At 37.7% G+C, this 13,903-nt stretch overlaps 1 protein-coding gene across 1 annotated transcript in view; it reads left to right on the top strand.

Moving 5' to 3' along the window:
* The window catches only part of LOC126278040 (medium-chain acyl-CoA ligase ACSF2, mitochondrial-like), a 225,979-nt gene that overhangs the window by 159,081 nt on the left and 52,995 nt on the right, over nucleotides 1-13,903 (top strand). Inside the window, exons 6-7 of the mRNA XM_049977795.1 lie at nucleotides 6,076-6,171; nucleotides 6,312-6,460. Coding sequence (XP_049833752.1) covers nucleotides 6,076-6,171; nucleotides 6,312-6,460 — 245 coding nt within the window. The remainder of the gene's footprint in view (nucleotides 1-6,075; nucleotides 6,172-6,311; nucleotides 6,461-13,903) is intronic.

The following is a 13,903-nucleotide window of genomic DNA, read 5'->3' as shown; positions in this document are numbered from 1 at the left end:
GTTATGACAAGCTGTCAAATCTTCATTCTTCTAATTCAAAACAGTCTAGAATTAACACTCAAACGAACATTACCTTATTTAAATGAAGATTTGAGTTGCTTAGCATTGATACATGAAGTGCTGGTCAGGGTGCTCTTTCTGTCACGTGCCTTTCTGGTAAAAACCCCGAGCTGCAGCAAGGCAGTATATGGGAGAAAGGGACTCCAACTCTTGGGCCCATTTTTGCTCATGACCCGAACCAGCACTATGTGGTGTGTTGCTGTTGTTGACATCTGTTGAAGCAGATGGGTGGCCTTCCATTCATATTTTTCTCTTTTGTTTCTCATATGTATTTATGAGGTGTGATCAGAAAGTAACTGGAATTTTTTAATTTCACAGGCATTATACATCCAATTTTCAATTTATTTTATTTTATTTGTTTTTTATCTTGTTAGTACATACATCCCTGACATATGATTGCATTTTGAGCAGTTTTGAATATTTAGTTTATTGTTGAAAGTCAGAAGGTTATATGTGTTTTGAGTGCTTGTCAAATTTTTACTTTCAAAGAAATAGATCAAAGACTTTGCAGAAAGTTTTGCTTGAAAAACAGAACAAAGTGCAGCACTGCATTTGAAATGTGACTGTGGCTTTTGGCAAATCTACTACAAGTATCACAAGAGTTTACAAGTGGTATAAACATTTCAAAGAGGATCGAGAAAATGTTGAAGATGGCAACTGCCCTGGATGCCATAGCACATCAATTTCTGATGACAGTGTGGAAGAAGAAAGAGAAGGGTTCTGGAAAATTGCCGAATCCTCATCCGAGAGGTTGCTCATGGTGTTGGCATATCCTGTGGCTCATACCAAGCAATTTTCTTAGATGTTTTGGGCAGTAAATGTGTAGCAGCACAGTTTACTCTGAAATTGTTGAATTTTGACTAAAAACAACATCTTACAGGCATTGCTCAGGAATTGCTGAATGAAGTAGCAGCTATCCAGAACTTCTAAAGCAGGTTATAAAATGTGACAAAACATGGGTATATGGGTATGATGTTGAAACCAAGGCCCAGTTGGAAACTGGAAACTGCTTGAAGAGCCAAGACCGAAAAAAATTTGACAAGTTTGATCACATGTGAAGTTTCTCCTCACTGTTTTTTTTTTTTTTTATTACAATGGGATAGTGCATCTTATAGTCATATGCTCAATGAGTACTACCTGGAAGTTATGCACCATTTGCATGAAACAATCTGGAAAAAAAAGACCAGAACTGTGACAAAAGTACTCATGGAAATTGCATTACGTCACTGCTTGGTAATGATTTTTGGAAAAAAAAGACAGTATTTGCCAGTCATGGTCCCCTGTGACTACTTTCTATTCCTGAGGGTGAAGAAAACCATGAAAGAATGTTGTTTTTCCGCCATTAATGAGATAAAAACAGAATTGCTGAAGGAGCTGAACACCATAAAAGAAACTGAGTTTCAGAAGTACTTCAAGAATTGGAAAAAGCACTGGCACAAGTGTATTTCATCTGAGGGGAATTAATAAATGAAAAGCACTAGTTTGCTTTTATTCCACAGTATTAATTTATTGTGTTAACCAGTTTTCAGCTTACAAGGCCATCATCAGACATTTGATGATGGCCTTGTAAGCTGAAAACTGGTTAACACAATAAATTAATACTGAAGACCAAAAGCAAACTAGCGCTTTTCATTTATTGTAATGTTGTTCCAGCCAAAACTGAGAGAAGATTCAGTTAACATGAGGGGGCAAAGATGATGTTGATGAAAAAATAAAGATTATTTAAGAAAAACAAAAATTCCCATTAATTTTTGATCACACCTCCTGTATTACCCATTTCCACTACAGCTTACAACTATTTTTCTGCAAATTTTGAAGCACCATTTTACATTGTTGGATGTTTTTCATATGTCAACAGCCCTTTGAATGTTTCTTGATTTCTTCTGTGCTTTCCAACTTATTTGATAGCAGTTCTTTCAAAGCTCTGTTCAACTTTGATCTAATACTGGATCCCCTTATCTCTTCTATATCTTTCCCTATTTATTCTTCTATCATGTCATCAGACAGTTGCCACTACCTGTACTGCCCTTCAGTGTACACTTTCCATCTGTCTCCACTCTCTCCCCTGTGGTAAGTGGTGTAATTCGTGTTGCACGCTTAATGTTGACACCTTTACTTTTACTTTCAGCAATATTTTTTTTTTCAAATTCCTGTATGCTGAATCAGTCCTCCTGATGACATTCCTTTCATAATTCTTTGCGTTAGTTTTGAAGCCATTTCATCTTGGTATCCCTGCACTTCCTACCTGTTCCATATTTAAAGGACATATATTGCTGTATTCCTTTTGTTTTTTCTGAATATTTTAGTACTTCCTCCTTTCACTGATCAGCTGAAGCATTTCTTCTGGTGCCAAAGATTTCTTCACAGTTAGCTTCCTTGCTCCTGCATTTCTCTGTCCAGCTTCTGCGAGTGCTCATTTTATACATGTCCATTCCTCTTCAACTGAACTATGTATTGTGGTATTAATTACTGCAGTATCTACAGACTCAGACAACTCCAAATGAACTCTTCATTCCTCAGTACTTCAGCATCCCACTTCTTTGCACATCAGTCCTTCTGGATAATTCTCTTCAATTTCAGTCTACTATTCATCATTACTGATGAATTTATATCTGCTCCTGGGTACATCTTACAATCCAGTATCTGATTTCTGAAACTCTGTTCTGACCATGATGTAATCCAGTTGGAATCTTCCTGGGTCTCCAGATCTTCCCAGGTCTCCAGGCCTTTTCAAGTATATCTACCCTTTTTGTGGGTTTTGAACAGTGTATTCAATAATATCTGAACTTTCATGCAGAAATCAATTAGTCTGCCTCCTCTCTCATTCCTACTGCTGAATACATGTTCTCCTTTAACTGTGTCATTCATTCCTTCCCCTACTACTGCTTCCAAAGCCCCATGATTATTACATTATCATCTCCTTTTACATACTAAATTAGTTACTCAATATCCTTGTATATTTTATCTACCTCTTCATCTCTTGCTTGTGATGTCAACATGTATACTTCAACTATTGTTTTTGGTGCTGGTTTGCTCTCAGTTCTGATCTAGATAATCCTATCACTGAAATGCTGACAATAACACACTCTCTGTGCTACCTTCCAAGTCATGAGCAATCCTACACCCATTACACCATTTTGTGCTGCTGTGGATATTACTCTGTATTTATCTGTCCAGAAATCCCTATCTTCTTTCCATTTCACATATCTGAGCCACACACACTGTATCTAGAATCAGACTTCACATTTCACTTCTCAGATTTTATAACTTCCCTACCACATTAAGACTACTGACATTCCATGATCTGATTCATAGAATGTTATTCTTTCATTGACTATTAAATCATCTTGTCATGGTAATCTCTCCCTGTGCAGTCCACTTCTATAGATCTGAATGGAGAACTAATCTGGCATTTTTAGCATGGGAGACGTAATCATGAACTTTTCAATTACGGACCACATGCGCTGTGGATACACAAGAATGGTCTTTAATCTATTGATTTCCACTGTCTACTGCATCCTCATGCCATTGATCATTGCTGATTCTTCCACCTTGCTGGGACAGTTTCCCACCTGAATGGCAGGAGGGTGCCCCAAGACTCTGTCCACTTCTCTGCCACATTTGATTAAGCTGTTGGCAGAATGAGAGTGATCCCATGCAGCAAAAGTCTCTGGCTGCCATTGCTGATGATTTTTATTCAAGGTTTAACCAATTGCTGGACCCAAACCCGTAGGCCCCATAGTGTTTCGTTTACTTGTCAAAGGTTCTATCTCTGACCGCAATGATGTGAAATCTATATGCAGGGAGTGTTAGTGATCTAATATGGATGTGTTGTTTTCCATAAATATTATTCCCATTCGTGTAAAGCATGAGATGGAAACACTTATGTGGGCCAGTAGTATCTAGATGTGAGCAGGTAACCACCTGAAAACCACCTATCAGAACCACCTCTAACTGATGTGGGGTTTTATCAAATCCATACTTGCTACCATAATTTAACAGTCTTAGCACATTGTTGCTTAGTCCTGCCATTAGGTCAACAATTTTCTTGTCAGAAATGGTCACAAGACTTGTAACTACTTACCTGTCTAACTGGTGTTTTTTTCTCTCTGTACAGTAAAGGAACTAACAAAAGTTAACTGTGATGAGTAATTTAGTATCTTCACTAATGTTCATTATATTTGTTAGATAATGGTTAAAAAATCAAAATTCTTGTCCTTTAGTTGTGATTATATTAGTTAAATAAAATATTGTTGGGTCTTATCTGGACATGTGTAAGGAAATGTCGAATACATGTTGCTGAATAGGGGCCCCGCAGTTGACCAGTGCTCCAGGTCATGGATGACCTTAAACCAGCCTTGCTGATAAGTGCTGGCACACATTGGTATATGTCAACAACAGCCTAGAGATACATGGAGGCTACTCAGGAAGTGGTGTAGGTATTGTATGAGGGATGTTTAGATGGTGTGAAGGTGTGAAATGTGGCCTCTGGTATATCTTGTCCGTGTCTCTGACCGTGCGAGTAATTTAGGAGCCCACTGTAGAATCATTCATACTGCTCATAAGTTAAGCCCATGATTTGGTCTCGTCATCATAGTACATTGGTTAAGAAATATTTGGTGTTAGTGAAGTATTTGACTTCCTTTGTGATACTTGTAGCCATAACCCCACAACTTGGAAACTACAAAAGTTGGTCTGTTGCAATATCTGTATCTGTTCCATGCAAATATATTCTCTAAACAATATCATGCATCAGGAAATACATTGATCAGTTGGCCAAAAACAGCTCTATACCCAAACAGAACAGCCTGCACCTGGAAAGAAACACAAGGTTAGAACACAAAACAGTATGGTATAATACTATATAATAAATTACATAAAGACACTAAAAAAGCATCAGAAATGGACACCTCTAAAAAATCTGTTAAACCATTTCTCCACAAAAAATTTACTATACAATTAAAGATTATTTAAATGAAATGTAAAATAAGTAGCAATTACCACTAATGTGCAAAATGTATGTAGGCCTACTGAGAATTACTTTTAGTTTAATGGGAAGCTGTATATTAGTATAACTAGAATATTGTGTCACAGCTTTACATCCATGAGTACCTTATCTCCTACCATCCAAACTTCATAGAAGTTCTCTTGCATAATTGTGGAACTGGGACTCCTGGAAGAAAGGATATTGCAGAGACATGGCTTAGCCACAACCTAGGGGACTGTTTCTTCCAGGAGTGCTAATCCTGCAAGTTATGCAAGCTGTGTAAAGTTTGGAAGGTTGAAGCTGAGGTACTGGCAGAAGTAACTCTGTGAGGATGGGTCACGAGTTGTGCTCAGATGGCACAGCACTTGCCCACAAAAGGCAAAGGTACTGGGTTTGAGTTACAGTATGGCACACAGTTTTAATTTAGCAGGAAGTTTCATATCAGCACACACATTGCTGCAGAGTGAAAAGTTTATTCTGGGAACAGGTTCCTGTACATGAGAATTTTATAGAAACCATGCATTTGTCTGCTAAAATGTTTAGATTTACTGACTTTTACAAATTATTGGGACTCAGAAATCAGGAAGTTTGTAGCTAAATTTTTCCACCTTTATGAGAGTAAATTTATGAGTACTCATTTAAAGAAAGAAACAATTATCGTTATGCTATGTAACAGTCTTGCACTTATACTTGTTAGCATTCATTTGAGAAAATGGAAACATTACAGCACATTTATTCACTGATGAAATTTGTTGTCAAAAATCCGTTTGAGTTTGAAAGTAGTAGTTATTCATAAACACAGAACCAGACAGAGGAATGTCTGACAAACATCAAAACAGGTAGTGCTTTTATCTGCAGTTAAAACTGTCTAACATTGACAACTCTTGCCCCACAGAGTTATTCTTGAATAGAAATAGATATTCATTAAAGGGTGCTGAATTAAATTACTGCAGTAATAAAGATAAATAAATCTGATACTTTTCTAATTTTGCTACCTTCAGTTTCAATGATAATGTTTTTCTCAACAGGGCACAACTGGAAAGCCAAAGGCTGCTGTCCTGACCCACCACAACATTGTGAACAACTCTTTCTGTGTCGGGAAACGTCTACAGTTCAATGAGAAGGTACTGGTCCTTTACACAGGGAAATGCCATTGCACTTTCATAAGTTACATCACATTACCCCATCTTACACACTAATTAACTGGGTTCTCAAACTTTTGTTGCTTCTGGCAGTCTGTACACACAGAGCTTTGCCTTTTCAGCAACATCGCATCTGCCTACAAGTGCCTCTCTTCCACTGCTATGGATTCTGCAATGGGCTCCTTGCTGCACTGCATTATGGGTCAACACTTGTTCTGCCTTCATTGTCCTATAGTGCAAGGGCATCTTTGGAAGCCATTGAAAAGGAGCGGTAGGTATCAATAGGTGTCAACATCAGTGTCTTTTTATATTGCCATGTCTCTTTCTCAGAGGCCTTCACATGGTCAGCTTATGAAGAAGCTGCTGCAAATATTACATCCACAAAGAGATCTTCCCAGGACAAGAATCCTAAGAATGCCATGCACTGAAAGACACTATCATTATTCAGTTTTCAACTAGATAAATTGCAACTTAGTCTTGTTAAATGGCATGTACTCTCTCATCAAAAGAGCATCACTTTGTCTTCTCATTTTTCTTAAATAGGAATAATATAATAATAGCTGTTTGCCTATAATATCTCACTGAAAGAGAGAAATTCAGTGGCATGTTACACCTTGAAACCTGGTAAACAGCTTTTGGGTAATTAGAGATCTTATTCATAACATTTGTCTGTTTTTGATATCAGACTGAGTGATCTCTTTTGTGATATCTGGTGGAAATGATACAAATGACTGGGGGGGCCACTCCAGCCTAAAGTAGCTTATAATGAGTTTCATGTGATAGCAAAATAGGTGGTGAACAGAACAAACACTAGAAAATAGCTGGATGAGTGTCTTCCTACCCACATAAGAGTAGCAAGCTGTTCACATATCTCTACTGCTGAACTAAGAAAAACCAGTTGCTTAGTTTTCAGTGATTGCCACATCAGAAATCACACTACACTGCCTCTAATGTCCAGCTACTTGAGCCATAGCTGGTTGTTACATACCCAATAATGTATATTTCATAAATCCATATGGTCGTTACAGGTAAATGTTATTTCATTGATAAAGGATATTCTGTGAAGAGGAAATCCATTATCCCAATGTCGCATCATAGTTGTGAGTCAGGATTCTGTGTATTTTCCATATTCCATTTGGTCAGGATGCTCAAAAATTACTTGTGATATGGCAAGGTGGAGGGTGGTTCCTTTGGAAAACCTGGAACTTTCAGGAATTTTGTTTTACCTGGAAAAATTGGGGAAATCTCAGGGAATTTCAGGAATTTCATAAAATCTTAGGGAATTCCATGGTTTTAACTTAGCACTGAAATTCAGTTTTAATTGATTTTTATAACTCAAACATTTAAAAATTCTTAATATTTCAAAGTGAGTTAATTGTATGAATATTATTTCATACGAATTATTGACGTTTAAAAACTGTGGTTAAACTACTGTTTATAGCTACTATATCTCGGCTGAAAGTAAAGCAAAGCAAAGTCATTATTGTGGTTACAACCCCCCCCCCCCCCCCTCTTCCACCTGCTAACCATTAATTTTCAAGGAGGTTCTAATGTCCCCATCTTCTACCCAAACCTAGAATTCTAAAGGATTTCTTTTTTCCAAGTTCCAGTATCCATACTGGTACCAATCATGTTGATTTGTTAAGTGATCTGTTACACCATTATCAGTGTAACTTTCATCACAAGTCGTTGAAATTACATCTTCAGAAAAATTTTTGCATCCCACCAGTAAAACTTGTTTTCAGTTTTTGAAGTATGTATGTGACACAACTTCCTGAAATTTTTTTTCCACTGATGTTACACTATTTGAAAGCATAGAACAATCTTCCCTTTTGTCTATGCGAATACATTAACTTGATCAATGCCCATTTTTCTGACATTTAAAACAGACCAACCCTGTTTTACTCTGTTTCGATAAGTGACCTACTTTACCACACGAAAGCATTTTTTATCTTCATTCCTTTTGTAATGATACATCATTTTTAATGCATCTACTTCATATGAAGTTTTAGTGCCTTTATTGCTGTTTGTTAATCTTCATTATTGACTTGATTGCTGTAGCAATACTTAAGTCACCACAATCTGTTATTTGCAGCTTGTAGTTTAAACATTATTTTTGTATTTTATTCCATGTCTTCTTTCCAGTAGGTAAATCATTACATGTAATATAAATGCAATTGAACTTCTTGGGCACAGTTTGCGAACATCATTCATACAGGTCACCATCATTGATTGGCTTGTCTAACAATGACAGTTTAGTTTGTACTTCATCAGATTTGGCTGAATGGCCTTGTATACCATCAGATGCTTCCAACACAATGGTATGAAATTTGTGTCTAAGCAGATCAATGGTTTTGGTTGAGTGAACAACATAAATTTCATATAGTTTAACCCAAATCTCTTTAGCAGTTTTGCTTTCCCAACATGCAGTAAAGTGATAGAATTAGCCATTTCCTTGCCTTTTAGTCTTGGTCCATTTTGCAAGATGGGCTTAGTAATTTTGCTCATTTTCTTTTGGCTTAATCAGCTCGACATTTACAATGTCAAATATTTCATTGCCCACTAAAACAATTCTCTTTATGATTCTGAAAGTACCCCAATTTTCTTTGCCAGTGAGTTTATCAATGTGCTGTCTTTTCTGGCCACTGTCTCACCTTTAAACACTCGTTGAACATTGAGTTATTATCAAAATTATCTACAACTGTTACATTTAATGAAAACTTTGTCAACCACTCTCTGCCACCGATGTTGACAAGACATCAGATGCCATTTTTCAAAATGAAACATTTATTTAAAAACCGTAAAAGTCTGACAATATCATCTGTGAGTTATTGCCACCACTCATTAGTCCAACTGAACCATCTCAGATCTCAACTTTATTTCTTGTATGAAGTCACTCTTCTCATTGTTTTTTAATGATGGTATGTAGTCTGATTTGTCTGTCTTTAATTTTCTTGAGTTTGCCTCTTTCATTTTTGAATATTCTTGTATAATATGTGGTTCTGTCATATCTTGCTTTATTTCCATGATACTTGTAATGTTACTATTTTGTTCTATATTTTTTCTAGTATTTTCATGATGATTCTGTTTTCTGAAATCATTATTAGGTGTCCAAAGTACAAAATTTGATCATACCTGTTACTGATTCAGTTCCCTTGTTGACTGTTTCATTATAAGCTAGTCTCAGGCATTTTTCTTGGCAGTTTTTATGTATGCACATTTTATCTAGAGTGTTGTATTTCTCGTGTGTTAGCTTTTTGCAGTTGGTTTCACTTGCACATGTTTCTGGTTGTGTAGTCAGTATGCAGTTTCACTTTGCAGTGGAGTGTGCACTGATTTGAAAATTTATGGCAGAGTATTGTAACATTTTATTATTATGTCTCTTGAAGGCCTATTATGTTGTATATTTTTACACACTATATGGTTAGAGAAGGGCTCTGACAACTGGCAGTGCAGTAGTCATTATTTGACATGGAAGTGCAGTGGACCAGTGACTAGTGGGGCGGGAAGAGAGGTGACAGACCTTCGCCCTGCGGCAGCCAGGGCTACAGAGCCTAACAGAGCCACACAATTTATTGCAGCATTCTTGTTGGTAGCGTTCGGCTGAGCGGTGTGTTCCTTGATCAGATGTTTTCTCTTATGTGCTAGCAGTGTTTGCTTCCTTACACAAACACACACAAATAGATTTTTGACATTAACAGGGTACAGCAAAATGCATATATGTTATGAGTAAAATACCAAATGAAGACATTACCTTTATTTTTCAAGGAGGATAATGGAAGCCACGAGATCATTTTCAACTAATTGAGCATCTCTCTTAACGACCACACAGGCTTTGGTACCTTTACTGCTGCCATCCTTATCATCTGATAAAGAAATTACAATATTTTGTATGGACTATACTCTTACACTTTCTTCTGCGTTTGACCTTGTACTCTCTTTCCACGTGTGGTTTGGCATGTTCTTCCAAATTTGTAATGTTATTTGTGTGAAAGCATCATTTACCAGCCCCCCCCCCTCTCTCTCTCTCTCTCTCTCAACATAAATCTTTTATTTTGCACTGTGACATCTGCGTTTAGTTAAGCCCATACAGGTTTGATGGCAGTTGTATGGTGCAAGACATGTAACTTTATGGCCATGGTTCTCTGTTAATGTATCAAGTACATACTGCATCTTCTGAGACTTGAACCTTTTCTCTAATTCCAGAAGTTCCACTTTTCGCACATTTTGTTCAAAGCCTGTTTTATTATCTCCCAACTAGCTGACTATTTTGTCTCTCCTAGCAGCAGCCGTTGGTGTGTTATTTAACTTTACAGAATGGTACAATTCATTATACACTACAAAACACTACCAAAACTGACATTTGCTAGCAGATGAGTAATGAACCAGTCTTATAATGTCGTCATCATCATCATTTAAGACTGATTATGCCTTTCAGCGTTCAGTCTGGAGCATAGCCCCCTTATAAAATTCCTCCATGATCCCCTATTCAGTGCTAACATTGGTGCCACTTCTGATGTTAAACCTATTACTTCAAAATCATTCTTAACCGAATCCAGGTACCTTCTCCTTGGTCTGCCCTGACTTCTCCTACCCTCTACTGCTGAACCCATGAGTCTCTTGGGTAACCTTGCTTTTCCCATGCGTGTAACATGACCCCACCATCTAAGCCTGTTCATCCTGACTGCTACATCTGTAGAGTTCATTCCCAGTTTTTCTTTGATTTCCTCATTGTGGACACCCTCCTGCCATTGTTCCCATCTACTAGTACCTGCAATCATCCTAGCTACTTTCATATCCGCAACCTCAACCGTGTTTATAAGGTAACCTGAATCCACCCAGCTTTCGTTCCCATACAACAAAGTTGGTCGAAAGATTGAACGGTGCACAGATAACTTAATCTTCACACTGACTTCCTCCTTGCAGAAGAGAGTAGATCGTAGCTGAGCGCTCACTGCATTAGCTTTGCTACACCTCGCTTCCAGTTCTTTTACTATGTTGCTATCCTGTGAGAATATGCATCCTAAGTACTTGAAACCGTCCACCTGTTCTAACTTTGTTCTTCCTATTTGGCACTCAATCCATTTATATTTCTTTCCCACTGACATTACTTTCGTTTTGGAGATGCTAATCTTCAAACCATAGTCCTTACATTTCTGATCTAGCTCTGAAATATTACTTTGCAAACTTTCAATCGAATCTGCCATCACAACTAAGTCATCCGCATATGCAAGACTGCTTATTTTGTGTTCACATATCTTGATCTCACCCAGCCAGTCTATTGTTTTCAACATATGATCCATAAATAATATGAACAACAGTGGAGACAGGTTGCAGCCTTGTCTTACCCCTGAAACTACTCTGAACCATGAACTCAATTTACCGTCAGCTCTAACTGCTGCCTGACTATCCATGTAAAGACCTTTAATTGCATTTATTTTCCTGTGGTAATCAAAAATTTTTTTGACTGAAACATTATCATAGCACCAGGCACAAACCTGTTCATAGAGCCAGTATGAACAATAATTAGTCGCCCTCCCTTACCTGTTGGCCCATTCTTATTTCCATTGCACATGTTGTTGTCCTTCCATGTGACATATCGTGTACAATGCATGTTGACTTGTGTTTTGTCAATACATATTACATTTTGCAGATTTATTGCTAGCTGCAGGAAATGACATTTCCATGTCGCAATGTCTCCACATCCCACTAGCCTCTTTCTTCCTGAGAATTTTTCTGCTGGAAGTCAATTTTCTTTAAAACAATGGAGAGACTCGTTCTGCCTGTGAACAAACCACTGTCTGACATTGCTGTCATCGCCTTTATAAATGTTGTGTACTCCTTCCTGCTGTAGTATGCATTTATGTGTTGCTTGATAGCACTTTTGTCAAAGTTGTCTGTTTCAGTCACATGATAAAATCTTCTTCTTGACTTTTCGAGCATTGCAATAACAAGACTCTCAGCTGAATTGGTAGCCTCTTTATTATATATGACTCTCTTGACCCCTATCAATCATTTAACTCACTGGTGTCAGAGGTCCACTATTTTCCCTTTCCTTTTCAAAGTAAACATGCAGTGTATTTATAAAAAAGCATCCTTGAGATGTAAGCATATCTCTGTTTCCAAAAGTCCTCTTCTCTGCATTGCAGAAATCCATTTTCCAGTCAAATGGCGAGAAACCACAGAATTAGTGGAATGCACATGTACACACAAAAACCTGAATTAAGCACATGGTCCCAATGACTAAAAGCGTGTTGCCTACCACTGCAGCTACAATGTGGCATTGCCATGGTAACATAAACAAAATCTCATTATCCAACTGGCCACCAGGGACAAGTGAAGCAATTGCACCAAGTAAACTTAAACTGTCAGAGCTCTTCTCTTGCAATACAGAGTACAGATGATTCATTGTGCTTTAATCAGTTTGTTTTTTCTCTTATGGCACACAATTTTTGGTGCTGTGTGTTAAAAATCTCTAAAAGTTTTCTTTCTGTGGTGATATTGTTTGAATAGTGTTTTCTTTCTGTGGTGATACCATTTTGAGTAATGGGTCAGTTAAGATAATTACATTAAGAGTTCTCAAACACATGATGAACTGAGCTATATTTTTCTTTGAGGTCATTCATTAGTGCTGTAACACATATGCATAGGTCGTTTACTCTTAGTAGCATTTTCTAAGGTATTTTTAGCTTTTATCAAATAGAACTGTGTTAGTTATTTACATTATGTTCTGATGAATGATGCAGATACATGGGGCATTCAGTAAGTAACGAAATACATTTCTTTCTTGGCCAGTTTCAGTTGAAAAAATGCAGAATCTGTTGTGGGACATTGTGGAATGTATCTTCTTTAGCCCCTGTAGTTTCATTAAGTTCTAATAGGTGGCGGCACTATAGGTAGCTTCAAAATAACATTTGTAACAGAGGTAAGTGCCAAACAGAGAGCTGTCAGTGAGTTTGTTTTGACAGGAAACCAGAACATCACAGATATTTATAGGTGCTTGCAGAATGTGCAGCAGTGAACAAAAGCATGGTTAGTCATTGGGCAAGGCATCTGTCATCATTGCAACAAGCTTCCAAAGACCTCTCTGATCTCTCTCATGACGGCCAGTGGCACACAGCTCTGACTTCTGCTCATTTGAGGTGATCAATAGATCAAAAATAAACACCTCACTGCACAAATGGACGCCCCTGTTAGTAGTGCTGACACACTTGTCAACCAGTTGGGGTTCTCAAAGGTGTGTGCTCGCTGGGTTCCTCGGTACCTAACAGAAGAGCATAAAGAGCTCTGACCATCAGTGTGGAGTTGCTTGCACATTACAAGGTTGATCATGACAATTTTTTGTCAAACATCATCAGAGGTGATAAAATATGCCACACCACCTCCTCTGAAGAAAAAATGCAAAGCTGCGCTCTTAGCCCGTGAAGTCATTGTGACAGTGTTCTGCCATTCTGAAAGGGTTATTCTGTTTGATGTCCACCCTCATGGAGCAATGATCAACTCTGAAGTTCATTTTGCTACAGTAAGGAAATTGAAGAAATGACTTCAGCATGTTCATCACCCCAAAAATACAAAGAAACTTCTCCTCCATGACAATGCAAGGCCTCACACAAGTCTGTGCACCATGGAGGAGCTCACAAAACTTCATTGCACTTTTCTTTCTCATCCACTCTACAGCCAGGAACTCTCATTTTCCAACTTATATATGTGTGGC

This window comes from Schistocerca gregaria, chromosome 6 (assembly GCF_023897955.1).
Source record: "Schistocerca gregaria isolate iqSchGreg1 chromosome 6, iqSchGreg1.2, whole genome shotgun sequence".
Lineage (NCBI taxonomy): Eukaryota > Metazoa > Arthropoda > Insecta > Orthoptera > Acrididae > Schistocerca > Schistocerca gregaria.
The sequence above is the reverse complement of the archived record's forward strand: the minus strand, read 5'-3'. Positions and strand labels throughout refer to the sequence as shown.